The sequence below is a fragment of the Daphnia carinata genome, chromosome 3, assembly GCF_022539665.2.
Source record: "Daphnia carinata strain CSIRO-1 chromosome 3, CSIRO_AGI_Dcar_HiC_V3, whole genome shotgun sequence".
Lineage (NCBI taxonomy): Eukaryota > Metazoa > Arthropoda > Branchiopoda > Diplostraca > Daphniidae > Daphnia > Daphnia carinata.
The window spans coordinates 12,794,994-12,822,142 of record NC_081333.1 but is presented as its reverse complement, the minus strand read 5'-3'; the positions used below and the strand labels follow the sequence as shown (position 1 = coordinate 12,822,142).

The 27,149-nt window shown below is 41.6% G+C and overlaps 8 protein-coding genes across 12 annotated transcripts; 4 read left to right on the top strand and 4 right to left on the bottom strand.

Moving 5' to 3' along the window:
* Positions 1–395: 395 nt before the first annotated feature.
* LOC130698424 (aminopeptidase N-like) lies at positions 396–4,988 on the bottom strand. 2 transcript variants are annotated; one of them, XM_059494392.1, is made up of 20 exons: positions 4,802–4,988; positions 4,676–4,709; positions 3,989–4,411; positions 3,701–3,918; positions 3,488–3,643; positions 3,259–3,426; positions 3,060–3,203; positions 2,872–2,991; positions 2,744–2,807; positions 2,527–2,683; positions 2,390–2,471; positions 2,210–2,331; positions 2,094–2,152; positions 1,838–2,036; positions 1,509–1,783; positions 1,261–1,451; positions 1,036–1,206; positions 825–968; positions 678–756; positions 396–611 (listed from the first exon to the last, which is right to left on the bottom strand). In XM_059494392.1, the coding sequence occupies exons 1-20, from the start codon at positions 4,831–4,833 to the stop codon at positions 435–437; spliced, it is 3,015 nt and encodes a 1,004-aa protein (XP_059350375.1). In that variant the 5' UTR covers positions 4,834–4,988; the 3' UTR covers positions 396–434. The 2 variants fall into 2 exon arrangements, with proteins under 2 accessions (XP_059350375.1, XP_057377039.1); XM_057521056.2 differs by having other exon boundaries at positions 3,989–4,506; positions 4,676–4,986.
* A 926-nt stretch (positions 4,989–5,914) lies between these two features.
* LOC130698447 (46 kDa FK506-binding nuclear protein-like) lies at positions 5,915–6,485 on the top strand. The gene is made up of 2 exons (XM_057521092.2): positions 5,915–6,038; positions 6,119–6,485. Exons 1-2 carry the CDS (start codon positions 6,005–6,007, stop codon positions 6,463–6,465), a joined length of 381 nt encoding a protein of 126 aa, XP_057377075.1. The 5' UTR covers positions 5,915–6,004; the 3' UTR covers positions 6,466–6,485.
* A 156-nt stretch (positions 6,486–6,641) lies between these two features.
* LOC130698446 (46 kDa FK506-binding nuclear protein-like) lies at positions 6,642–7,420 on the top strand. Its single transcript, XM_057521091.2, has 2 exons — positions 6,642–6,728; positions 6,879–7,420. Exons 1-2 carry the CDS (start codon positions 6,695–6,697, stop codon positions 7,223–7,225), a joined length of 381 nt encoding a protein of 126 aa, XP_057377074.1. The 5' UTR covers positions 6,642–6,694; the 3' UTR covers positions 7,226–7,420.
* A 2,187-nt stretch (positions 7,421–9,607) lies between these two features.
* Positions 9,608–13,898, bottom strand: LOC130698421 (uncharacterized). Its single transcript, XM_057521052.2, has 12 exons — positions 13,670–13,898; positions 13,250–13,603; positions 13,057–13,182; positions 12,865–12,984; positions 12,292–12,796; positions 11,542–12,214; positions 11,117–11,466; positions 10,721–11,050; positions 10,383–10,656; positions 10,158–10,316; positions 9,896–10,093; positions 9,608–9,828 (listed from the first exon to the last, which is right to left on the bottom strand). Exons 2-12 carry the CDS (start codon positions 13,534–13,536, stop codon positions 9,608–9,610), a joined length of 3,243 nt encoding a protein of 1,080 aa, XP_057377035.1. The 5' UTR covers positions 13,537–13,603; positions 13,670–13,898.
* Positions 13,899–14,172: 274 nt separating this feature from the next.
* On the bottom strand, positions 14,173–16,636 carry LOC130698426 (anaphase-promoting complex subunit 5-like). The gene is made up of 3 exons (XM_057521058.2): positions 15,338–16,636; positions 14,664–15,281; positions 14,173–14,600 (listed from the first exon to the last, which is right to left on the bottom strand). Exons 1-3 carry the CDS (start codon positions 16,607–16,609, stop codon positions 14,211–14,213), a joined length of 2,280 nt encoding a protein of 759 aa, XP_057377041.1. The 5' UTR covers positions 16,610–16,636; the 3' UTR covers positions 14,173–14,210.
* A 440-nt stretch (positions 16,637–17,076) lies between these two features.
* LOC130698422 (condensin complex subunit 3-like) lies at positions 17,077–21,200 on the top strand. Its single transcript, XM_057521053.2, has 10 exons — positions 17,077–17,964; positions 18,024–18,184; positions 18,245–18,695; positions 18,753–19,043; positions 19,120–19,362; positions 19,452–19,697; positions 19,768–19,892; positions 19,976–20,228; positions 20,294–20,835; positions 20,906–21,200. Exons 1-10 carry the CDS (start codon positions 17,431–17,433, stop codon positions 21,123–21,125), a joined length of 3,066 nt encoding a protein of 1,021 aa, XP_057377036.1. The 5' UTR covers positions 17,077–17,430; the 3' UTR covers positions 21,126–21,200.
* A 170-nt stretch (positions 21,201–21,370) lies between these two features.
* Positions 21,371–22,927, top strand: LOC130698439 (mitochondrial 2-oxoglutarate/malate carrier protein-like). The gene is made up of 6 exons (XM_057521083.2): positions 21,371–21,558; positions 21,630–21,866; positions 21,934–22,024; positions 22,086–22,299; positions 22,376–22,475; positions 22,538–22,927. Exons 1-6 carry the CDS (start codon positions 21,503–21,505, stop codon positions 22,767–22,769), a joined length of 930 nt encoding a protein of 309 aa, XP_057377066.1. The 5' UTR covers positions 21,371–21,502; the 3' UTR covers positions 22,770–22,927.
* Positions 22,928–26,721, bottom strand: LOC130698436 (solute carrier family 25 member 36-A-like). 4 transcript variants are annotated; one of them, XM_057521078.1, is made up of 7 exons: positions 26,604–26,721; positions 25,115–25,417; positions 24,732–24,910; positions 23,900–24,015; positions 23,773–23,824; positions 23,355–23,706; positions 22,928–23,292 (listed from the first exon to the last, which is right to left on the bottom strand). In XM_057521078.1, the coding sequence occupies exons 1-7, from the start codon at positions 26,630–26,632 to the stop codon at positions 23,256–23,258; spliced, it is 1,068 nt and encodes a 355-aa protein (XP_057377061.1). In that variant the 5' UTR covers positions 26,633–26,721; the 3' UTR covers positions 22,928–23,255. The 4 variants fall into 4 exon arrangements, with proteins under 4 accessions (XP_057377061.1, XP_057377062.1, XP_057377059.1 ...); XM_057521079.2 differs by lacking the exon at positions 26,604–26,721 and adding an exon at positions 26,019–26,267 and having other exon boundaries at positions 22,928–23,274; XM_057521076.2 differs by lacking the exon at positions 26,604–26,721 and adding an exon at positions 26,019–26,265.
* Positions 26,722–27,149: the final 428 nt, after the last annotated feature.

The window sequence follows — 27,149 nt, the reverse complement described above, 5'->3', positions numbered from 1 at the left end:
CTTATCCAATCACGAGGGTGTGAGCAGTGCAATGTGCAACAGCTGCGGGCGACTACGCCTCTGTTAACACAACAACTGCTAAAACATGTGAAATACACGCTGTAAAGGCAGGCAATGTTAAAGGTTGACTGAAATCTGGCGTCCGGCCAGATTTTTCTGACTGATTCAACGTTATCCTAACTTAGATTTGCTCTCAATGCGGGAAAATGTGGAGCAAGGTCAAACATGATCATTTTCAACTGTTGAAATCAGCGCGAATGAAAAGATGTCTGACATGTAGTGACAGTCCTTTACAAACCCAATTCATTTGCGTTCGGGAGCGTGAGTTGCTTCAACGCCGGAAGCATTGGATGATAAACAGCGTCCCAGTTGAGTAAATAGCAGGTGCGCAGAGGGCGTAAAACGAATTGTGTATTTCCAGTTGCGACAACTGATCAGGTACTACGTTGAAAGGTGGCATCCGTGTTGGCTTTTTGGAGCCAATTGACGACATGCCGATAGTTTTGTTTCATCCAGCTCAAGTTGCTTCTAACTCTGTCGATCGATTGCTGAGTAGAACGTGTCATCGCGCTCACCAAAAGTTCCTTGTTCCTTCCAACAAAGTCTGACAGCTAACAATGCACGACAAACTGTTATTTTTCGTTTCTTTAGATGTCTGTTGTTTTTAAGCTACTTGCCTCTTTTAATTCCATGTCGGTGTTGAACGCCTTCGTCACGGATTCGAAAACGTGAGCCAAATTATGGATTGAACTGAAACTATCAATGCGAAAACGCCTTGAATGTTAAAAATGCGGAATGTGACTGGGTAAAAAATGTTCACTTACATTTTCGTCATTTCTAGCCATTTTTCACGCATGAAATTGAATGTCAAGAATCGACCGATGGGATTGCCCGCCAACGTTTTGATTACGTCGAGTGCGTCTTGCGTCCGAAATCCAGTAGTGGGACTCAAGCACATTTCTAGCATTCTATACAATATCAAAAGATGAACGTATCACGGAACACGAAATCATCAAGACAATCTAATAATCCAACCTGGCAATAATCCAGGATTCCTGGGTGCAACTCAGCGAGGAAAGAAGAGTAGCTTTTTCACTTGCCACGTTACTGTCACGGAAACGTTTGAACGCAAAATCCCATTCCATCTCACCACCGTGACGTATGGCCGTGCAGACGACGACTCGTTTCAGCATGGCAGGAACGATCCTGTTCAGAATCATCAGAGCGTGTTGGCAAGAAAAGGAGAAAACCATAGATTACGTAGTATTTTGAGGATCAGACATCCATTGATGATAGGAATCTGTGGCTTTTGTGATGCAATCCTTATGGCCCATGGAGCAACAGGAATCTACAACTTTGCGACGTAGTTTGCCTGTCAAGTGGGAATCGCTGCTTCTGTTTATGAATCCCAAAGATTCATAAAGTGGTGACAGAATCTTCAAGACGTAATTCTTAAAATGGGAAATTTAGTTATTGATGCGTTAATATTTGATTGAATTTTTATTCACTTTGAGGAGGCCGTAGCCAGGTGTTCGCTGCATCATTGAATCCAGGTAAGAGAGCGCTGTTAACGTGGCTTCCCACGGTAGAAATTCGTCTTCCCGTTCCAAGTACTTTGTTAAATTGAGGGGTATCTCGTAATTGAGCAAACCTGCCCTTGCCAAGTTGAGGGCATCATTCATGATTTGCGCTCGATTAATGACCGAAATGGCTGTGTGGTTCGTCATCAATTGTTTGGCAATCAATTGCCAATTGCGGGCGTCGTAATTGACGCGGTAATATCCTGTTAATCAGATATCGTCATTTCAAAGTACATCGTACTTGGGGTGTAATGTACCTGTTTCATTGACATTAAAGATGACCCATTCATCGTTTCTTATTTCAATTTCTAATGTGAGATTCTTTGATGTTTGGTTTTCTGCCAACCAGGTAGATCCAATCGTCCGGAAGTCTGTCGTGTAAGTTAAAGGTGTCCACCAAAGGTAGACGGTTGGATCGGCGGTGGTAGAATTAGATTTGCGAACCAAAAATCGTTTCTATTGTATGAATCAATCATTTGAGTTGAATGCGACAAGGGTAAATGGAAAACTCACCTGCGTTATTGTAACGTTCTGACTGTTATAATCGCGTTGAACTGTTACAACTGGGAAACCTGCATGTCAAAGATCTTTAAATTGTATGCAGCCATTTGAAATGGAGCAATCGATACCCATCTTAAGTGTCCACGTGTCCATAATAGTTTTGACATTGGTGGGTAGGAAAACATGGTCGAGTTCGGCTTGTTTGTCAAACGCGTTCCAGAGATCATCTTGCACTGCATTGCCGTATTGACTTGACAAACGAGAAGAAACGTGAGTGCGCTAACCCGCATAATTTGACATTCGCTTACTGTATCCGCAAGTAATTGGTGAGTCCGTTCCTGAACGACTTGGCACCGATAAAATTGGCCAGCATACGAGTAATGGCGGCACCTTTACGTATCGATACTTAAGACGTGGGATTAACATGAATTTACATTTCGTTCACCTTTCTTGTAGGAGATGTCATCGAATAATTCCCCGATTTCGTCAGGATGATTGACTAGTACGCTGATAGGATGGCTGGATTCGAGTGCGTCCAATCGCATGACTGTGTGTAGCGAACTAGTCACAAATTGTTCTAACCTCTCCAGACTAGGATCAACCTGAATTTCAAAATCATTAACGTGATTGGTTCATGGATGTCTAGGAACGGGTCTTCATACGTGTTCCGCTGCAAGGCATTCGATGTAACTGGTGAAACCTTCTTTTAACCACAAATCGCTCCACCTTAAAGGACAAAAAGCCCGGTGAACGTACGGAACTTAAAGGTGTGCACGCTAACGGGAATTACCAGTCCATCGTTACCAGATTGCCAAACCATTGATGAGCCAGCTCGTGAGTGACCAACTCGACCACTGTTTGACGATCGTCCAAGGAAGACACATCTGCGTCGTAGAGTAGGACACTCTCACTGCCGTTAATAAATCCCACATCATTACGTATTCAAATATCGTTTGCGGTTAAAAAATAAAAAGATACCCGTATGTTAAAAGACCCCAATTCTCCATGGCTCCGACGAAGGCACTGGGTATGGCAATCATATCTTGCTTAGGCAGAGGAAATGGCATTTGAAAATAATCTTCGTAAAATGCCTGAGTTTTAGGTCCTATGACTTTGGCATATCTAAACGATAACGGGTGTTAAGAAAAAATTGATTTCTTAATCAAACGGCTCCTACTGAGCTTGGCTGACGGCTGACGTGCGGACGTGGATGTTGAATTTCCAATTCGCATTGCCCACATCAGCCTCAATTTTCGTGAAATTAGCCACCACGAACGCCACTAGATACGTTGACATCAACAGAGTCGGAGCAAAATGATCCCAATAGAAATCCTGCATTCCATCACTGGTAAAAAAAAATAAAAGATGATGAAGACATTGGATATGTCTCACATAAAGTGGATTACATTGGAGTGGTATCGATTAGAGGCATATTGGAAAGGGCCGTCATGTCCCGATGACGGCCAATGGTGACAGTGAAAATGGCCTTCATGTTTGGCTCGTCGAAGCATGGGAAAACCCGTCTAGCGTCCGTTGGCTCCATTTGGGACACGGCCATGTACCTTTTAACAGATGAAATCAAAACAAAGTGGCAGTTTAGATATAGAAAAAATCGTTACCTTTCAACTCCGTCTTCCACGTAAACAGAGCGGAAAAATCCGGCTGAAGTATCAGTTAGATTACCTACGAAATCCATCGATAGCGTGTAGTTTGTTCTTTTGGCCAGCTTGACTTTATGCTTCGTATTTAAACGAATGATGAGAAACTCTGTTATCGTTTCGTAATCGATACTTTCTAAAGACAACATCTTTTTTGCCATATCACCTTGCTCAATGACCTGTCCATTAAACAACGTCTACCATTTATAGCCGGTTCAAATCTAATTTGCGAAACAAAAACAAATGTACCTGTACAGATTTGAGATCAACCTTGATGTCTGAACTGTGGAGAACGATGCGGTCTGTTTCTTCTACGCATTGCAGATCGATGACTACCCGACCCAAGACAGTGAAATTGCCCTTTTCTAAAATGGGCAAGAGGCGGACGTCATAGTGGCGAGGTAGAAGAGTACGAGGTAATCTAATGACACTCTGGGCGATTTTAGGCGCAGCTCCGAAAGCAGGAAGCGGCCTCTTTGGTGAAACCGAACAGCTGTTTGCCGTTGGGTAAGCGCGGCCAGCGAGAAAGTAGACCGAAAGACCAACGGCCATAAGACAAGCGATAAAAATGACGACGATTCCCGAAGCACGACATTTGGTAACAGTCAAGCGAAGAACAGCGGACATTGCTTCTGATAATTTTTGCCCGCAACGCGAGTCGAGTTGCTGTGTCTGCAATCACGACCGAAAGTGAAACTTGTGAAGTTCAGAACCAGTTCTACCTTTTTTCCTTCTTATCAAGATTGGCTTCGTGGAACAAAAGAACCCTGTAACACAAAAAAAAAACAACCAAACTGTTACAATTGTTTCCCTTTATGTGAGCGTTGTTTTGTATTCATCTTTGCATACGTTTTGCGATAGGTTCTCGCAATAGCAAAGCAATGCAAAACAATTTAAATTTAACTATTAAACGCGTAACAAATTGATTGGGGTTACCTTATGTTCAATTTCCGGTGTTTCGAAGGCCAAACTGAGGTGTGCAACTCCACAATGTACACACACACACACACACACACACACAAATGAGCGAAGTAATCCAGGAGAATATCTAATTCAAATGACACAATGATGAGCGCTATTAAATCACTAGACATGCAGTTGCACTCGCTGATGTTTTGGTACAAACTACGCTGTGTGGCTTGGAAACCAATCCAACTGGCAAGAACTCGGACCGGACCGAACTGTCGCGGTTCCGTGTCTTCTTGCCAATGCCTTTAGGCAACTAAAACTTGACTTACAGGTTGTAGGAAAAGAAAAGAGATACTTTTGAGGTTTTTTTTTCCCTCTTTCTTTCCTTCTCTTTCCGTGCTCCATCCATTTCAATCTCCATACAACAATGGCCCGCCCTGCTTGATAAAACGTATATGCACAAAGGTATCGGCCCTGGGGTAAAACAAAAGAAAAAGGGAGGCATTTCTGTCGTTAATGAATCACATTTGAAAACTGTCTAGCAGTTTACGTTCCAACGGAAGCGATTTTCATTTTTCGTTTTGATATTCTAATTAAAAGAGACGTGTTTGATAAACGACATGCTCTTCGTGTAGTAACTTGTTCTACGCCTTCGCCAATTGAGTTTCCGCTCCGTTGATCAATCGCTGCTAATACCAAGTGTATGAAAGTCAATTGAGATTCACGTTTTGATGCACGTCCTTTCGCTCACGCGTACTACCAGTCCAACAAGGCGTGTTCCCTCACATTCTCAATAATGAATGTCGTAGGTGCTATTGACTTACTTGATTGTTGATCTTCGTTTTTGGGTGGTACTGGAATGCTAGACTGGAGTCAATGGGTCCAACCAACTTTGGGGGGCATCATTGTCACGATCTGGATGCGGTTTTTGACCGTCAGCTGCTGGCCATTTGATACTACATTATAAATCTGCCCGGTAGCAGTATTGTCATGTACACAAGATGAAATATTAGTTGTGTCAATTGAAAAGACAAGGCCAATTCGACTAGATGCCCTTTGAGGGTAATACCTTTAACAAATGTTCCCCAATGTCGAGGACCTTCACTTGTTTGTTGCTTCTCCCTTGGCTTTGCTCAAATACCTAAGAAATTGGTGACGAGCAATCAACGCTGATGACCTTGTTTGTCTCGTTTCTCACTGTTTGTGACCTTGCATTCCCTCTTGCCTTTGGAACATCAGTCGACAACGTTCCCTTCAACTGTGTGGCTAAAGTTTTCCATCATATTGCACGCGTCTAAATTGTTCATTTCCGTACTTGACATTGTCGCCAATCCTTGGACGAGACCTACGTTCAAAATGTCACTTAAATCAAAAGAGAAATCATTCTGGAGTAAGTGATATTTACTGCCTATCAATTTCATTGACGTTTTTGATGGGATTCCTTGTTTCGTTGTGAAAAACCATAAACAGGTATGGTTATCAAACCAGGCATCAAATACACGTTCACTGTTGAACATTCCTTCCATATCTCCAAGGCCGTCATCGATTATACTTCACGACCTCACGACTCGTGCGGAATTTACATTCACAGTGCGATGACCAGCCTTTTAGTGGATCATGGGGACCAGCAAGGAATCACCTTGTGCAATCTCCATATGCAAGACAATAAGAAAGTCTTAAAGCCGGAAGCTGACCTTGACGTGTACTTTATGGCTGGACAGACCATTGCACTGTACTCTGCCAAAATTCATCCAGATGAAGTGACAAATAATCTTTATAAAGAGCTGACTATTCACTTGTCTGGTTATCAGCTGTAATGAACTGTGAGCTATTTGAATTAAAGGAATCCCAATAAATTGAATGCACTGAATAGTTTTCAGTGTCATGTTCAGTCACTTGAACAAATGACTAAGTGTTGGTTTCCCGCGAATTAGCCTTACGCTATTCTACTCCCGTGAATTAGGGATTCTTCGAAGAACACAGACACAGTAAGTTTTGTTTGAGCAGTTTGACAGTAACAGTACAGTAAGAGTTATTCAGCGCAAAATGCAGGCTTGTCCAAACGACAGATCGTTTTGGGGTATGTAATTTTCAATGTCTATGAATTCATCATTATTTGTTGGCTTTTCCATTTATGAAATATTTGTATATTCTAATTACCAAGGAGACTTAATTCATTGTTATAAAGCCCAATGGATTAGTAAAATTTTACGTTTAATTTCGGTTCCAGGCATGGTTATTCAACCGGGCGTTAAACACAGCTTCACTGTAGAACGTCCGTTGCATATATCAAAGGCCGTTATCGATTTAAGATCATGGGGTACGGAACGGCCTGCTGCGACCAGCCTTCTTGTGGATATTGGAGATCACAAAGAAATTATCTTATGCAACCTCGATATGCATTCACATTTTGGCTGCGGCCAAGAGCATCACAAAAGCTTGAAGTCGGAAGCTGATCTTGATTTGCATTTTAAGGCTGGAGAAAATATCGCATTTTTTTCTGCTAAACATTGTCGGTTTGAAACTTCAAATAATTTTAAAGAAGCTGTAATCCATTTATCGGGCTATCAGCTATAGTGAAAGGCTTGAGCTCTTTAATTGACAATAATCCACACGCACAACGACGTTCGCTTTGAGAAATTCCAGGAAAAGGCTAATTTTTAAACTTTTAGTCAAGTGTAGTCCAGAACAAATATATCGGCTTAAGGCAACGTTTCTTACCTTTGCAAAATTGCAAACAATTGGCACGAATACAAGGCCTCAATTATTTTATGATCTCGGCATAATGAATCACCTGTTTTGCATGGGAATAGTTTGGCTTAAAAGTAACAATACGTTTTTCCAATTTTCACTACACCAGGAACCATTGCGAAAGCACCATTTACATGCTCATTAAAAAACACAAAGCTACCTTCAAAACATGAAACAAATATGAAAAGAATAACGCCCGATTCAGGATAAACTTTATATTCAAAGCCGACAATTCACGCAACATTTTCTTGTGTTTATCGCGTGTATACTGTGTCGTTTTTTTTCTGTTTTGCAACAATAATAGAATCACGATAGGGGAGGAAAAAAAATCGTTCGGGGGGTTGGTGGTTCCAATGAAATCATGTAGAAATATACGTAACTACATATGATAAGCTGCAAAACGTAGGCCGTCGACACTACGCCCAAAATCATCAGATACAACATAATGTTAGTGGGAACGAAGGATGGATCAGAAAAGAAAAGAGATATTGGTAGAAATTGGAACGGCAAGCGCGTAGGGGATGCGACAACAACGCACGCCATCGAGGCAAAACCAGCAGATTACAAAAGTTTTGTGTGTGTCGTCTAATTTTGAACAAGAAAAAATGGCGTAAATGATGCTCGACAGAGAAACGTTAGGATAGAATTTTAAAAGAATTGGTTCGATGTGAAGCGCGCGTACATTTCCTATGACACGATAACAGTTTTGCACACATCATTTTTCCATTTTGAATTGAAAATGGAAAAATCTGATCATAACAAAATTCGCAATGCACCATTTTACCTAACAAAGAAAAACAAAAAAAATGCGCATTGAACAACGAAACTGAAAAATGGTCCTTTCTCCCCGATTCTGGCCAAAATGATTTAGTTTTTATTCTCTTTTGTTTCCAAACGACGGCATATTTTTTAGAAGAAAAACGTTGTACAAAGCCTACGTTGATAAACAATCTCCTATCTCACGTTATAAGTTTATCTTTTCTAACATAAAAAAAAATGCTCCTTTTGCAAGGTGCGATTTTGTTTACTCGTGATTTACTCGTTTCACGAAAGAAATAACTAAAAAATGGGCAAAAAGGGTTGTAATTTTGTTTTCCTTGCTGGGAGAGATCGTGACACACCTTGCGTTTGGCGATTTTCATTTGTAGCCATTTTTCCAATTTAGAGACTAATCGCTACGCTAATTGGAAGGGAAAACGCAATTTCGATCCTTCCTTGGCTCAGGGTTCAAAAAAGAGAAACCACAAAATAAAATATGAACTGCACCTTCTAAACAAAAAGCAAAGAAAAAAAAATACGATCCTCCTTGTATCAAAACACATCCAGATGTTTACCCACTATAAAAAAAATGTTTCCCGTTTTTTTTTTTTTCAAAATTTCATTTTTTTTTTTTGGTTTCAAACTGACCAAATAATTCTCTGTTGCTTTACTACTATGCCAAATATCTGCCGCCCTGCCCAACAAAAAGGCACACTGGTATACAACGAGCAAAGTGTAAAGAATAAATCAAAACAAAAACATTTGTCTTCGCCACTTCTCTCCGTCTTCCCTAGAAATCCTTTCTTTTCAACAAAATCTTCTACGTGCCACGTCAAAAATTGAAACAAATCAGTTAACCCATCGGAAAGAAACGCGGAAACCCGTGTTTCATAACCAACCAACCGCAAGTTCAAGGGAAATGATGGCGGCAAACATATTTTTAAAAAACCAAGGGAGGAAAAAAAGAATAGACGGGCCTTTCCTCGATTGTTTCCACCTTTAGAAAAAGCAAGTTCGAGGAAGTTGAGTTCGCCACAGAAAAAGAATTTTCGCCATACTGCGCGCAAACCAAAACGAAAAGCAGACTGTGCGTCTTCCGAGACGTTCTAATTCTGTGTTGCAAAAGGCGAAAAATCGGAAGGGGGGGAGGAAACGGAGGGTAAAAGGAAAATTATACGAGCCTAAATTGATTCGAAATAGTATTTACAATATGCTTCAATGCACTCTTCGAAACGCTATTCGCTTTAACTTTGTACTGTGTTTTTTTTTCTTTTATAAATTGTGTAACAACGCCCTTCCCTCTCTCTCTCCCACCCCTTTTCAATGCGTTGGGATGCAATGGATTAACCTCCTTTAAAAAAAAATAGAGAATGAAAAAAAAAGAGTAAACCAAGAGTTGAGCCGGAGAGAGGCGGCTGACTGGACTAGGGGATCTTTGTTGGTGTTGTTTCACATTCCTTGCGGGACGGCGACAGACTGTTGTCCGTCGACCACATCCTGGACCAGTCGATTCAACTCAGGTGCTTCCTTCAGGGCCACCAACGTGGCGGCTAAGTCTTCTGGACCCATCAGTCCGGGTAGTGTCACGGAGTCGCTCAAATCGGAGAGAGGGTAGCCGTCTCCTGTGTCGGAGCAACTCAGCGAAGGATCCGAATCCATATTGGTCACGGCTGCATTTGAAATAAATTAATTGCAATAACACTTCCAATATAAACAAGATCAGAATGCGAAACGTACCAGAATTAGATCCTTGAAAATTCATTTGGGGAAAATTGGCGGAAGAAGGATCTTGTAAAGCTTCCGCATCTAATCCATCTAGGCATGGTGCCAATTCCTGATGATTATTGGCGTAAACCTCGCTAATGATTTCGTTGAAGCTTTCCAGTTCCTGTTGGGCAGCATCGAGTTGAACGAAGCCCTCCGTTCCTGCATCGCCTTCGGGTACAAGCGGATCAGTTACGTAAAAAAAAAAATACAATCCTCCATTGATTGAATTCACCATTGTTGGCATTCGAATTGAAATCGTTCCATTCGGCGGGTACGGGCGTGGCCGTGTAGCTGTACGGGCTGCTGGTGGCGGATGCGTTGTATGTGAAATTCCTGCTGCCGCAAGCGAAGGGCGTGCTGGGTTGCGACGCGGTCGCATAGCCTTGTCCAACTACCATACGACCGTACGAGACATGACTTACAGTTGGGTTGCGATCAGTTTCATATCTGGTGATACCTTGAGACTGGAATTGCTGGAACATACGGTGAGGCGGAACAGACTGGGAGCGATTCATGACCGAGTCATTGACAATGCTCGGAGCTGAATCTAGAAGACCCTCAATTTCCTGGGCAAGTGGGTCGCTACCCCAATGTGGCACAGCATTGTTGAGCGTGGTCTGAACTCGGCCGGCGGCCGATATTTGGTGAGGACTCAAACCTAGAACTACGCCGGCCGAAACGTGGCGTCGACGCAAATCTTGGCGGATGCGCTCGCTACCACTTGGCTCCGTCTAGAGTTGTGTAATTTTAAATATGACGTCATAGTGTGCTAAGGAATAAACATGTTCGTTTTACCTGTTGCGGGAAGGATTGAACGAGAGGCGACAGAGGTGCGGAGCGAGGCAATGAAGGTGATCCACCGGAACTGTGACGTGAGCGCACAGAGGCATTAAACAGTCCATCTTGACCGTGATTCATCAGAGAAGGCGTTGCATATGGCGTGTGACGGACTGTAATTGAGGCTCCGGATGAGTGACGAACTCGATTGACCAGCAGATTAGAGGCTGAATTGTGGCGCGATCGGTTAACCGATAACGGCGTATTGAGCGGCGATACAAAGGCCGAATCGTTGCTGACGCTACTGGCCTCTGTAACGAAAGAAGTCGGGGTGTCCATGGTCATGGCCTAAAATTGACAAATTTAGTTTAGGATTCGCATCACGAAAATTTGTAAACAAAAAACAAAAATTACAATGTGTCCGGAATTGTGTCTCGAATGGGGTTGGGATGGCGGTAAACTTGACGGAACAGGTGTTTGACCTGGAGAAACAAATGGGCTACCGACGCTACCACCGCCGTGATTTGACAAGAGCTGGCGAAGCTGCACGGGGCCAGAAGATCCAGGCGAGGGTGGAACGTCGGGCGTCAGTCGGGGAGAGATCGGCGTGAAATTGAAAGCCATTCGACGAGTGTTGGGGCTGGGAGGAACTGCCCCACTGTTACCGTTGCCCACTCCGTTTTGATCGGTAAGGGTCGATGGCGTCTCGAACCGAACATTGCGACGCTCCAACAGTCCTGATGTGGCTAGCTTCTTCTTAGCTGCTGCACATAAAAGCCAGTCTAACAGTAATTACAAATGTCAATTTAAATGATTGGGGGACTGGTCAATACACGTACCCTCGTTTTGCTCCAGAAGAACACGCAGTTGGGAAAGCTCCGGGTTCTGCACCTTAGGGCTGAGGCTATCGGTAATGGCCTCTCCGGGTTGAGACCAACAACGTGCTAACTCATCATCGTAACTGTGTGCGAGTGCCTCAACCCACGAGCCTTCCTGAGGCTCAGGACCTGCCTGGCGGCTCGTTTCCTCCTCCTTCAGTTGGGGCAGAGATGGCGCGGCCAGTCCATTGTCACTGGCAAAAAGTGGCTTTGGTTGAATTGCAACAAACTTTGGCTTGCTAATGGTGGGACTGGGAGATTGGGAGTGGCTGGGTAAGAGTAGAATAGCAGATGTAGGGCGAGGGCTGCGGTTGGTGGCAAGACGTGGGATGGCCACTTTGCCCGCAGGTTGGTTTGGCGCGGAGGACGTAGAAGCAGATGACGTAGGCGTAGAAGCCGTGCCCTCGACTTCCGTAGAATCTACAGACACGTTTCTTTTATTCTCTTCCCCTCGCTGCTTTCTTTTGCTGCGAGTGCAGCTTTTTTTATTGGACGCTCTGGGCTCTGTCTCCTCGGGAAGCGGAACCGCTGGCGGCGCTTGAGGCAATGGCGAGGCAGTTGAACTAGAAACTCTTGTCTTTTTACTATGACGACTCTGCACGGATTGCCTTCTCGTCGCTAAATGTTGCTGTTCCTGCTATTTTATGAATGAATAGATAATTCAGATTGTGACGGAGCTTGGACGAAACAGATATAACAAATTGGACATACCTGTAATTTTCTTTTCAATTCTCTCATCTGTTCCTGCTCACACCCATTTTCTGCTTTAACTTCATTTTCGTCTTCGCTTTGTCTTTGTGAAGTGCGCAGTTTGCTCCATTGCGTCGCAGCTTTACTCTGTTGGTCCACGTACAATTTGTCTACTAAATAGTTGGCTAGGTCACCCATTCCACTAAAGTTGATGCCAAGCAGCTTCCCGGCCCATTCGCGGACCAGAATACAAGCTCGTTCATTCATCAAATCTGGTGTGTCCGTGACCGGAGTTTGATTGTTCTGCAATTGAGCATTTTTCTGATGGTCCGTTTCACTTTCGCAGAAAAGATCGGCCAGAATGGGTGGGCTTAATTCACCCTTCTTCCGCAAACCAGAGTAGCAATAGCGGGAATGACCACGCGTCCCAAGCCTCCTTGGCCTCACATTAGGGAACACTTGCTTCATAACTTTTCCAAAGTCGGCAGTGGATAAAGGTTTGATGACATTTTCCGTACAATAAGCCCTATTAAAAAAAGAAAATAGAACAGAGTTTATGACAACATCGTGGCAGCAAAAACAAAATAGGATTACCCATATTCTTCATAGACTTCTTGCTTGGGAAGGGACACCTCTACATCTTCTTCCAAGTGAGTTTGAATCCAAACAACTGTCTGCATGATTTCTGGCCGGCTGCCAAGGGGATTTAAGGGCCTAAATTGAAAAAGAAAATACAGAAGTCAGTCATATTAAAATTTAAAATATTCCCAAAGATTCCTTTTTTACATTCTGAGAGGATCAATATCAGTAGACCTGCCCAGGGGTAACTTGTAGTAGAGAAGCAAACGTTCAGTGTCTGATAATTTGTCAACCTCCAGGAGCAGGTTAGAAACAATTTTCTTTGATGCCATACTGCAAAACAAGAGAAATGTTACATTACTCTGATGAATTAAATGTCGTGATCTAAATGAAGTGGTACCTGGTGGAGCTATCCAACAGTTTTTCCATTTTTTCTTTGTTGATTGGGTCAGAGATGTTGGACCCAAAGAGAACAGTCTGCTGGACCACTTCATTTCCACTGGTGATGTCTGATCCAGGTACAGCAGGAATAAAAGGCCAATCTTTTTCACCAATGGAAGAGGAAGACTGGTCCAGATCAATTAAGATTTCCTGCTTGATACCATCTCTGGCAATCCATTTCTCCTCCACTCCACCAGCAGAACTTCCCTCACCCTCTTGTTCACCATTTTCCGACGTCCGGGCCATTGTTGAATGACTCAATATGGAATTTTTCCATGACACGGCGATACAGCACAGTTTACGTTAAACTTTCCTTCAAGCCGGAACCAGAAAACCCATTAATAACAAACAAAGGACCTAATGTTGACTTTTGACTTACCCTAACATATGAGCAAATGAGTAATCCATTCACAGCACATACAACTAAAACAAAAAAATAGAATAAAGGAACGGGTTTCAAAAGAACTGTTAGGGAAAATTTTAATCCGGATTTCCAATAGGAACGGAAAATATTCCTTCCCCCAACTACTGCACGGACGCCATGACAGCTATCTTCGAGCCAAATTTCTGTCGCTACCCGTCTCCCCCTGTAGGCTGTACTGTATTCTCGGCTCGACACCAACGTTGCCTTTCTGCAAACAACAAATTCAGAAACTCTATTTTCGTTTTCCTTAAAATCTTACGAATTCACTGGAACTTTTCTAGACAAATTGACTAATTTTGCGACGAGGATTTTTATTATACCGAATTTTAAAACTATTCCTATGATCCTATCGTTTGTGGGCTCTGTCAGTTGTTGTGTCATTCGATACTCCATGCGGAGACTGATCCATACCCTACATAGATATACTGTATGTACAGTGAAAGAGGGCTGGACATATATTAGAGTAACAGGATTGTATTTCGATATAAACAAGAGATTAGAGACCAATGAAAATATGAATGTTATTAGATGTTTTGAGCGGGTACAATTCGTCGAGCTGTTTGAAAAGCATGGCTCGGGTGTTTCTCTCTTTCTCGTAACCCAGATGGTGATAGAGAAGCGCTTCTAGAAACACAACGTCCTTGGCGTGATGGAAAGCTTCGATTTGATTAAATATTTTTTTGGCTCGAGTCAACAGTGGAAAGATCTCCGTTTTCTTGCTTTTGAATTCCATGGAATCGCATAACTTTGTCCCGGTTTCAGCAAGCAAGCACCTAGCTAATAAAAATATAGACATTCCCTGCTCGAACAATGACCCATGCGTGTAGATAATATTGATATGTTTGCGTACTAGGTCTAACGCATTTGCAGTATAGTTCATCATCAACTAGAAATGAAAAATCATGATCAATTTGAAACATTTTAAATTAAATATTTAAATGAAAAGCACCTGGATTTCTGCTGATTGCATCCCGACCAATGCTAACTGAAGGTTCATATGGTGTTTCTTGCAAATATCCAAGGCTTGGCTGATTTGCAACAATGCTTCGACAAAATTCTGACGAGCTGAAAGAAGCACGGAGCGAAGCATCATCGACTGAACTTGAAGTCTTAGTTTCTGACCCATTCTCCATCCTGGATTTGGCATTCGATGATTATTGGGTTCTTTAGCGTTCGACAGCCTCTCTTCTAAACTGTTCAACACTAATTTTCCTTGACACGTATCCCCCTTGCACAACATTAAATGCGCCATTTTTGCTAGGCTCTCAGAACGATTAAACACAGCAAGCTGGGAAATAATTAGTTCAGCTTTATCCCATTGGCCAAGCCAAAGTGTTCGATAGAAGGTCACGTGCAAATCTGTCATCTTCCATACTTGTGAATGTTGTTGACAATTAGCGTACTGGCCAGCAGCAAACTTGGTGATCGATTCCGCATCAGCATAACGTCCTTGTCGCGAAAGATGTAGGGCAATGTTACAAACCGCCATGTGCATGTGCTCGTTATTGTAATAGATATTGCCTTTTGTTGGGTCCCCGGTGTGCAGCGTAAGTAATAACTGAGATACCTTAAGGGAAACTATGAATGATATGAAAAAGTCAATAATGCGGGATATTCTTTTACCTGTAAGGCGTTTCGAGGGTAGCCGTAGAAATTCCAAATTGCTGCTCTTAAAGCCAAACAAGTTAATGTCATATCTGTGAGCGAATGCTGGCAATTAGCCACGTCATTGGTATGCAGATATTCAAATATTCTTTTAGGTTCTACCCCGGCCAGAGTACAATCTTGAGTCCACATTGCTAAACCAAGTGATGCCAGGTAATGTAAGTTAGATTCACTAGATTTGGTTACAAGGCGCTCCATCATCTTCAGGCGCATTTCAGGATTTTCTTCTAGGTGGCAAAACCATGCCAGTGACTCTTGAAGGCAGGTATGGTCAGCTGCCTCACCTGACAAGGCTACCGTCTCGCACAAAGCCGTTACTGCCAACTCATGGTGTCCAAAAGAAGCATGCAAAAAGGCCATGTTTAGTGACGCGTGGCGAAATGTCTTGTTATTCATTAAATTGTCTTCTAATTTCGAATGAATAAGGCCTTCAATGGAAATGGTTCCTTGGTCATAAGACTGGTGAAGCCTTTTTTCAGCCTGTCCAAAATCCTGGCATCTCATTTCATTAAGATGTGCCAGGAAATTGGCCTCTGCAAAATCCTTGTTTTCATGCAGAATCCGATCAATGATTTTCTGAAGGTTTACTGGGCTATGAGCCAAACTTTCATTCCTTTGTAGCATGGTTAACTGTTGTGACACAAGCAACTCCGCTTGTTTCCTAGACACTTGGACCAATTCTAGAGGGTCTTCACTTTTGTTGGACTTGTCGAGGTATGTGGCAAGGTTATTGCTCAGCTCTACAGTGGCTTCAAATGTCATTCTGTCCATCTGCAGCACCATTTTCCTGATGAAAATTCCCAACACACTGTCTTTTCTGATCATAGGTTTACCTTTAGCTGGCTCCATAAGAAGTTTTTCTAAACTTTCTCCGAGATCAAGTAGTCCTGAAGCTCCATCTTTTACAATCTGGTGCAAACTTCGGGTGAATTCTGAAATGATTTTGGTACTAAGATTGTAGTGTCCTGGTTCAAGAATAATTTCAAAATCTTCCCATGTAACATCATAGCATTGGATGAGCTCAAGTGAAAGCAGGCAGAAATCTTTGCACTGCTGAGATGAAAAGGGAGGGATGGAGTTGTAGTAGGAATGTGGAGACATGCCTAGCTGGGCTAAACGCGCCGTGCAATACTCACGAATAAAAACGAGAACAGCAATTTTGAAAGGACTGACACGGTCGTCGTATCCCAATTTGAATGAAGTCAGCGGAAGACTTTCTCGCGCCGCCATGGCAAAAACTTTTGAAATTATGCATATGAAAATAACAAGCAGACTGGTTGTATGTTGCGGCGTTGCGTTCCACTTCTTAGCAATCTAAAACATAAAATTGAAATTTGAATTGAAATCTCATTGAACCTCATTTATCATACATTTGCAATGTTTTTTAAAGTGAAAGATACATCCTTTGATCGTAGAAAATTTTGCATTGTTTATTTTTCAGCTTCGAAATAACTTTTTTAAAGAGCTCCGCTCCCGGTCTACCCATAGTTTACCCGTTTTGTACCGGAAGCAACTGGTGCAAATAACTTTTTTCTCTTTTTTGGTTTCTACTTTCGCGCCAGTACCTTCTGGTTATAAGTTTGCAGCGGGTAACCCATGGGTAGACCGGGTCGGAGCCCCTGCTTTTCGGTTTCGGAAGCGTAATTTATAAAATTCTGGAAGTTGGCAACTGTGTCAACCATACAGTCGCTAGAGATTTGCTTTAAAGCTTTAAAAAAATTTAGGCGGCCGTTAACGTCGTGTTTTCGATTGTGTACTGAGTGATTTTATATAAATACGAAAACTGTTTCTTTGAGTCTCCGTACTTTTCCCAATGCTTTCATCTAAATCATTGGAATTGAAAGAAAATTTTTCATCGAAACGAAAATCGGAGTGTAGTACGCCTCCTCCTCCCAGCAAGCAACCCCGAATCGAAATAACAAACGAGGAAGCCGATACCGATAAAGAACAGCTTGACACTATATTCAACTCGTACCTGTACTGGAAAGATCCGCTTCCTGATATAAGTTCGGAACTAAACAGTATTGAATGCCCAATGCTGTCTGAGTAAAATGGTTGGAAATAGACTCATTGCAGAAATCTTTAACAAAAGTCAGCATTCAGTTGCTGATCACCCGAAATTATTGAAACATCTGAGAAAAGTTTATGACCAAATTGATGATGTAGATACGTTTTTCCAAGATTTTGTTGATTGTCTCAAGTGTCTGTTAATTCATGGTGAGAGACAAACTGCTGTTAACTTGTGTTTGGATTTCTCTGCCAAGTTTGCCACATCTTTTGAACTGGAAAAAGACCCTGATGAAGATGATGCTGATTGCCATCCTTTTTATGAAAAGCTCTTCGATTTTATTTTGTCGAAACATAATGTCAGAAGCCAAGCTGTTCGCTTTAGAGTTTGCCAGTTTATTAACAGATTGCTAGAAGAATTGAGTGAGTCTGCCTCCATTAATGCAGAGCTCTTTGAAAAGATTTATGATGCCATGCTGGAAAGAATTCAAGATCGTATTGCCTCTGTGAGAGTGCAAGCTGTTGTTGCTCTTCAACGTCTACAAGATCCCACTAACAAGGAATGCCCTGTCATTAAGGTTAGAAATCAACTCAACAGTCTGTCAAAATTTTTGTTATTTACTCCCGTTTTACGTAGGCTTTGGTTTTTCATCTGGAAAGGGATCCTCATCCCGAGGTACGACGAGCTGTCCTTAAGGCTCTAGGATGTAACTATTTCACACTTGAATTCGTGTTGATAAGGTTGCGTGACGTCAAGGATCTTGTCCGGAGACAGGCCTATATTTTCATTAGCGAAAGGTATGTGCAAATTTGAATTTTTCCCTTTCTGCCTCCTTTAACCATTTCTCTTGAATTTAGAGTCCATGTCCGGACGTTGTCTATCGCTAATCGCGTTACAATATTGAATCTTGGTCTTAACGACAAATCACCTGCTGTAACGGCAATGGTACAGAATAAACTTATTCCTGCGTGGATCACTGCAATGGAGGGCTCCATTTTCAATTTTCTCCGCGGTTTAGATGTAGAAGGCTGCAGTGATATTGCAGTCAAAGTTCTTCAAGTCTGGTTGAAGACGCTAAACTACAAGGAGATAACAACTCAATTGCCAATGGACGATGAAAAATTGGTCACCATCGACACTCTGAAACCAGAAGTGGCTCTATATTGGTGTACGGCAGTCGGTTACCTTCATAGTGAGGGAGTCCATGCGGCAGACGTACTGGAGACGATAATGCCCGAAATGACAGCTTTTGGGAAATATGTGAAAGATTTCGTGACAGCAAAGCTTGCTGAAAAAGACGAAATGGAGGTAACTTAAAAATATATATTTCAAGTATATGCCAGTGTAAATCAATTATTTTAATAGGTCTTAAGTATGGAGTTTACTGTTGGAAAATTATTGGAGATGGCACAGTACTTTGATCTTGCCGATGAAGCGGGTCGCCTAAACTTCCGACGCGACCTCTGCGAACTTTTACAAAATGAAAAGACAAGTCCATCGTTGACACGTACAATGGTGAAATGCATTAGTCTTATTGAGCCCAATTTAGACGTTCGTATTACCAAATTACTTGAAGTGATTTCGGAACTACGCGAACCGTTAACCCAAGCAGAAGTTCTTATCCCCGAGGCAGAGCAACGCAAAAACAAATTAGAGGTGAATTGATAGTTTAGAAACCCCAACAATGTACAATTCTGTTTAAAGTGTTTTGTTTTGTTGTTGTTTTCCGCAGATTGCGCAATGTAGAGTTCAGCTCAATGAGTTAAAAGAGGAACTTGAACAGGCGGTTGAAAAACAAAACTTTGTTGGCGCTCAAGAGATCAAACAGAATATTGTCATTCTAGAGACCAAACTAAACGAGCTCTGCAGTCGGCCCACTACCCACGATGTTGAAATTTTTCGTGAAGAGAGAGATGATCCGCTAACGCTGTTAAAATGCCTGAGCATTGTTTGCGAATTGTTGAAAAATTCGCCAGTAATTATTAAAATCATAATCATTCAGAATTTATTTTCACAAAATATCAACGTATCGTTAATCTCGCGTTATCATTTCTTTCTTGGCAGATGCTAAAATTAACGAAAGAGTTAGACCAGCTTTTAACATCACTTATCTTACCGTGCGTTGAACGAATCGATCCAGCTGTCCGTAATGCGGCTTTCGAAGCTTTGGGTTGCCTTTGTACGTGCGACTTGGAGCTAGCTCAACAACGTTTGCTTCTGTTTGTGCAAGCAGTTCAAATGGATCATCAGGTACTTCAAATCACAACGGCCAAGGTGCTCTTCGATCTCGTGCAACTTTTTGGCCTTTCTGTAAGTCAATACATTTATGGTTCAATTGGTTTATTTTGAGACCTTTGATAAGAAATGTTACTGATTTCAGAGTTTTGAAGACCAAGAAAGCGGCACATCTTTAGCTTCAGTATTAACCGACCTGTTGGATAATGAAGATGCCGACGTTCAGACTATTGCCGTCGAGGGTTTTGCAAAACTGTTGATCGCTTCCAGGTTGATTACATTTTATTAAACTATTTCTCAAGTTCTTCGCTATTTTATCTTCGTTTTGTTAACCCTATTGATGCCATTTGCAGGATTGAATCGAGCATGATTCTTTCTCGGTTGGTTATTTTCCTATTTCATCCTTTGACGGAAGAAAATGTTCGCCTCCGTCAAGTCCTTCACGTCTTCTTCCCCTTTTTTGCATCTATGGATATAGCACATCAACAGCAATTGGAATCTGCTTATCTACCGACTATCAAGACCATTCAGAAAGCTCCGTGCACTTCACCGTTGGCCGAAATGGATATTACCCAGGTGGTCAAGTTCTTTGTTGACCTGACGCAAGTAAGCTAATGCCAAATTTTTATCTTTTTTCGCCAAAAACGAATAACATTATTAATTTTGTGCAGGAAAGCTTGTTGGTTTCAAAACCGGAAGTTGATCACACTATCCACGATCAGCTTGCTTTAAAACTTTGTACAGAATCTTTGCGATTTCCAGATTCAAATGAAAGTAAAGTTTACCTGAAGGCCTTGTTGCACTTGAACATGTCCTTTTCCAATCCTTCAAATACCCGCGATTTGCATTCAATTATCCAGAAGATGCTACGAAAAATGAAAGAAAGAAGTTCCATCAGGCTGGTCGAACAGTTTGAAGCGATCGTGAAAAAACATCTGACACCTTCTACTGAAGACGTAGCTGATTCCACCGTGAATGGTTGTGAAATGGAAATCGAGCCTGTTGTCCAACCTTCATCGTTGTCCAAAAAAACCAGAACCCGAATGTTGGGCAGTAAACAAGGAGCGAGTCTTTTAATGGACACTACTGGAGGGAGCGATGCTGAAATATCTCAATGTTCTGACGTTTTCTTCAGTCCCGAAAAGACAAGCACTCAAAAAGAGAAAACGTGCAAAAAATCGCCCGAAGTCGTTGTTGAACAAGTGGACTCAAGGTAACGGTTGATCAAACGTTCTGGTGTAACAATATTGATGCATTTTAATAAGGTTTTTTTACTTTTCAAGTTCGACGACGAGTAGTGAGAAAATTGGTCCATCAAGAACGCGACAACAGGGGAATTCACGTAGCACGGTTGTCAAGAATCCTAACCAGGATGAATCCCCTCCTCGTCGTAGGACACGGTCCATGAGGTCGACGGTCGTTTCCAGTGTCGACGAAGACGATGATGTTATACCCCCGACACCGCCTCGTTCGAAAGCGAAATCAACAAGGAAGCGTCGATAGAGAGGTTGCCACCCTTTTTTTTTTTTTTTTTTGTTCTTCTCACCTACTAAATCACTTTTCGCTTATGAAACTTTCTTCTTCTATGTAATCAGATATACAAATAATACACTTCTCGTAAATTTAAAAACCCGAAAGACATGGTTTTGACAACGTAGATATCATGCTGTGTCATGCCGGTAGATGTCCAAGTCATCTCGGGATTCGTTGCCCTTGATGAACTCGGTTTGACTCTAGTGTCCCTGTCGTCCGGTATCTGTTATGGGACTAGAGTGGGTTACGTGTTAGATCTGTTCACAGTTCTTGATTCCGCATTATTGTTTTAAGAAATTATTGTATTTCACTGCCAGAAGAAAAGAAAAAAAAAAGAGAAAAGAAAAATGGGTGAAGCTCAGATGCCAAAGCCAGTGAGGTTTGCCATTGGAGGTTTGTCAGGGTAATTCATAAATTTTCTTTTATTGGTATTATTATAAAATAAGTTTGTTAGTAAACTTCTATTGTTTTTAGAATGGCTGCAACACTTTTTGTCCAACCGATGGACCTCATTAAAAACAGAATGCAGTTGAGTGGTGAAGGTGGCAAAGCCAAAGAACACAGAAACACTTTGCATGCCATCAGATCTATTATGTTGAAAGAAGGGATTTCTGGAATGTACTCTGGTTTATCTGCTGGTCTTCTTAGACAGGCAACATACACCACTACTAGGCTTGGGATTTATACATGGCTTTTTGACTCAATGAGCAGGTTGAAAGTTCTACATACTATATCTTGGGCTTTGTACTTCATTGAAGTTATCTTATTTTTTATACAGTCCTGATGGTAAACCACCTGGTTTTGCTACGAAAGCTGTTCTTGGAATGGCAGCAGGAGTAGTTGGAGCATTTGTGGGAACTCCAGCAGAAGTAATTTTAGTAGAAAAATGCCCATGGTAACAACATCTTTAATTTCTGAAGTACTTTTTAGGTTGCCCTTATTCGTATGACAGCAGATGGAAGATTGCCAGAGGCAGACAGAAGGAATTACAAGCATGTAGGTGATGCATTGGTTAGGATGCTTAGAGAAGAAGGATTATTCACACTTTGGAGAGGAGCGATACCAACCATGGCGAGAGCCATGGTGGTTAATGCTGCCCAACTTGCCTCATATTCCCAAGCCAAGCAATCTCTAATGTCAACCGGTAAGCGGGGTTACTTTCTACAAGTGAATTTCAAAAATAGTAATAATGATAACAAAAAAATCGCCGTTTACTTTAGGCTATTTTAGCGAAAACGTCGTTCTTCACTTTTGGGCTTCCATGATTAGCGGCCTTGTTACGACGGCCGCATCCATGCCCGTCGACATTGCCAAAACTAGGTAGGTGACAGATTCCCTTTATTGGAAATGCTGATTAACTAATAATTTTGACATTTATTTAGACTTCAGAACATGAGGTTTATTGACGGCAAGCCAGAATACAAGGGTGCAGTTGATGTCTTAGGTCGTGTAGTGCGCACCGAGGGTATCTTTGCCCTGTGGAAAGGATTCACGCCATACTACGCTCGCATTGGTCCGCACACTGTACTCACCTTTATTTTCCTTGAACAGATGAACACGTTTTACAAGCAACATATTCTCGGTCTGAAGAACGCCAAAGGCGGTGGAATCTAATCATGTGGTTGGTTATAGATGTTTTAAGTAGAAGAATCGTCAAAATGAAGCCTGATATTTGATCCACAATTTGTTTTGTCGACTCATTAATTGATGACTGAATATATTTTAGGTGGCTGGTCGTTGTATCCATATAATAAGATCATAATTCCATCAAACGATTTTAAAACAAATTTATTAAGAATTCTTCCAAGGTTTGTAATGGAAGTACATTTTGTACATTTCAATATTGTAGCATGATCGATATATGGCGCAAAATAACTAGTGAATAACGAATGACTAGTCATACTGTACAAGATCTTTACATATTTTTTTTTTTTCTAAGTTTTTTTTTTTCAACGGAGCTAGGAAAAAAGGCACCTCTAAACAGTCAGAATAACTATCACAATTCCGTATTTTGCGCGAGACACAAGGGGATGAAAAATAACTGGGGCAAAGGGAGATTACATGTGTGGAGACTTGAAGCACCGACCGGAATATTCGTTTTTATTCTGATTCGGTATATCTTTTATCGTCAACCAAACTGTAAGAATTAGTATGAATAATTTTTGAACTATCATTTAGTATTTTTTCTTTAAAAGTTACCTCTTGAGCAGGTAAACTACAGCTTCATAAGTGGTCATCATGATGGCCGTATTGGGAATCTGACGCACCAACTGAGTCGACAGTCCACGATAGAGTCCTCTGTAGCCTTCCTCTCGGAAGACTGTGTGCAACGTCTGAAAAAATCCTCTATAGCGCGAATTTTCTTCACGCAATCTGGTCCTAACAACTTCATGAGGGTATGAAAGACTACAAGCCATTGTTTTACTGATGGCCCCAGCTATCATGTAATCAAGCGCAACATAGTTGCTCATCGAACTGTCTGCTTGTGTTTCCCGCCACTGCTGTAGGGTCACTTTGAGGTACTCGTAAAGTACAAACTTAATAATGGTTTCTGTAATCACATAAGATGAAACATTAATCCTCCGATCTCACTTCCATACCAAGAATATTGAGTTACCTGAGATGCCAAAATATGAAGCTGTGATGCCTCGGTAAAAACCGACCATACCCTAAAAAGATAAACATTTTAAAATAAGATTTGACGAGATGAACGTGTTACGTAACAAGCACTTCTAGGTAATCACCTGACTGCGGTAGATGTTGGCAATGCACTGCCAAGCCGTGACATTTCTATTGCGATTGAGCTGCAGCCGAGTTTTGACGAACCAAATTGGGTTGGTTAGAGTGCAAGACACGAAACCTTTATCGAAAAAAAAAGATCTATAATTTATGGATTTTTTGAATTTGCGAATGACGTAGACAAAGTTCCTTAACCGTCCCAAGGCCGAAACGGGAAAATGCGCCATGTCCGCGAATGTTGGGCGGCTATATAGGTGGACTACGTAATAGTGCCCTAGCGATAATGTATTCAAAAGCAAGCTCAGCAAAACCTTGGAGCAAGCCCAAGCCTTTGCGGGTCGACGTGAACACGCCATGTACACGTGGACCGCTTGGAGTTTTTAAAAATATCCCAGACATTTTCCGAAAGTAGGTGGGGTTGAGAGACGACGCAACAGACTGAGAGATAAATTGTAAGTGTGAATCACGTTTAATACGGAAAAAGGAAAGAAAGATATGACTGAGTTGAATACGTCTAGTTTCTTAACCCTTTGTTCGTGTCCTGCATACGGTATTTATGCTCTTATGAAAGCAGTCAATGGTGTTCAATGGATATTTTATTCCTAAAGCTACTTTTTCTTTTTGTTTTGTTAATTGCAGTACAAAACTCAGATACGAATTTGTCCAAGAAAGTGCCAAAGCGATTGACACTTTAAAAATGTCCCTACACGTACTGAAAACTAAAACTAATACAAGGCCGTCCTTCTTTCCCCGAAAGGTGTGGCTAAAGAACCAACCCCGACTAGTCACGAAAAGAGAAATTGTCTGCTGCCGAGTAGTATGATATTGATTTTTTACCTGCAGAACCGGCCGAACACATATGAACAAGGTGAGAATCAGGCGTCATTATCTGGTTGAATTTCCGTTTGGCCGTTGAATAGGTGCAAAAATACAAAGCTCGGGTGGGCGCCACTCCAATGAGATTGGGTCCCAAACCTTTGAACAGCGCGCGGCACCCTTCTTGCTCGATCAAGTGCCTACGTGAGAAAGTTAAAAATTTGATAGTTAAAAATTTAGTTTTTCAATAAAACAAAAATGTTTCGTTATTGAAACAACAATAAATAGCATATCTCGTTCCATAGTTCTCCTTTTATCTATTTTATTGGGGGCAGGTAAACAAGTCAATTGAAGTACTAAGGGAATTGCATATGCCGTTCCTATTTGTTTCATAGAATTTTTACCGAAAACAGGAGAGGGCCCCTTTCGGTTGAGCAGAGGAAGTCGAAGCCTGCCATTGTAGGACGGATTCAGGGAAAACTGCCAATCGCGAATTAATCGACGTACATTGCTGATGATGGTAATAGACGTTCCAGTTCATTTCTGGAGTAAAATACATGTGACTTGCGTTACATCCTGCGTTTGATGCGGTGGCCGTTCGTAGGGTACGCACTGCATTGGATTGGACTTCGCAGGAAGAAGATTGCAGGCGAGTTTTTATGACTTCAAGTGGGCAAGTCACGATGGCTCCCACTGTTCCGCCAACCCTGCAATAACATAAAAGCAAAATATATTAAAAGGCGAGTCGTACGTGTCTTGGGAACGGGTCAATGCGTCCACTGTCTGACCAAAAGCGTCTTAAATAAAAAAAAAATAGGTGTTACATAACCAAAAAATGGTTTATTTTAAGAGTTGAAATTGCTAACCACAAATGATGGGGTAAAAAGAATTTACTTGTAATTCAAAGATTTTGTGTTCAATACAGTTCGATGACTCAAAAATAGGAGCAAAAGACAAAGATGATAATCATCTAGGAAACAGCTGAAAATACATTTGCATTTTAGAAGCAAGAAGGTGAAACTAGTTTAAAAGAAAAGAGATAGTAAAATGGTTAAACATCAAATTGTAATTATGGGTAGAAAAGGTAAGGACAAAAACATCTCCCCTACATTTTTGCCGGAGGCAGGAAACAAAATCATTTTACTTACGATACATTCTAAATTTAAGCACCCCTCTTCTGCCGTAGCACTACTTTTACTACGCCTAAAACAAGGAAAAGGATGTTGGTGCCATTTCGGATCACAAAGGGGCCAGAAGTTTTCAGCCGACTAGGCACGTAAGAAGTGAACCGAAACTAACAAATCTTACCCGCCAGCGAAGAGATGGATGAGTGTATCTGCATTCGACATAACACGTAATGCAGTTGCACATCAATTTAGATGAAAGTAATATTTTTGTATAGTTAAATGTTTACCAAGACCAATGGATTTGGCCAAATTGTAAACATATGTGTAGTTTGCTCAAACGATGACGGAAGAATAAAACAAAAATGAACACGAGTTCGTGGTGAGCTCTGCTGCACTAGGGGGTTGGGAACGACAATGGGGTTCTAGAGCCAATGAAACACGATTGCTATTGCTATGCGATTCAACGCCATCTAACGCCGCGTGGTGGCGAAATACCTCTCCAGCATGAAACGACGCAGTTTCTAGACACACACGCCTGTTTGTTTATCGGCTTTGGTGAAATCGATCAAACAAGCATCCTAGGAACGTTACGTGGTTTTGGAAGTTAAAAGTAGGAAAAGTCACATTACATGACCAATTTTCGCTATAAAAAGAGTCGATGTATGTTTTGCATGTTACCTTTCCCGCCTAGTCTCATGCATTGTCAAAGAATGTAAAGATTTTCGTTTTCAACGTTGATTTTAGATTTTTGGGAAAATGGACTTACTTCTGTAGAATTTTGGTACTTCGGTGCATTCACTGGAAGTAGTCTCCATTTGTTGGATGTTGAGAAATTGGCTTTAAATAATGGTGGTTGGGTTTTGCGGAAATTTCGAGACCGCCATGTTGTGGGAGAAAGAAAGAACTACGCAGTCAAAATAAACATTGATTGCTCTCACGTGGCCGCAGCTTAATGACAATCTTACTGCGTGTATGGAGTGCACTCTGAATCTTAATCTGCTCGTCTCGTGGTTGAGTTGTGACCGAATAATGATTACCGAGAATAGCTTGTTAGTAGTAGTACAGTTGGGTTTTAACCCCTTTCCGGTGAATCATGTCTACTGAATTTTTCATTAGCAATCTAAAATTTCAAAAAAAGGGGCAAAAATAATGTTTTTAAATTTTTATTGTGACAGCAAAGCTAATCAAAGATCCGCTCTATCACAGGAAGTGAAACCCAGCCCACAGGATGCGAAACCAGGATGTGTGAAACATTCATGAATAACCCTGCTGCCATTATGTCAAATGCAGTGAGTACCATGCACAAGGTATT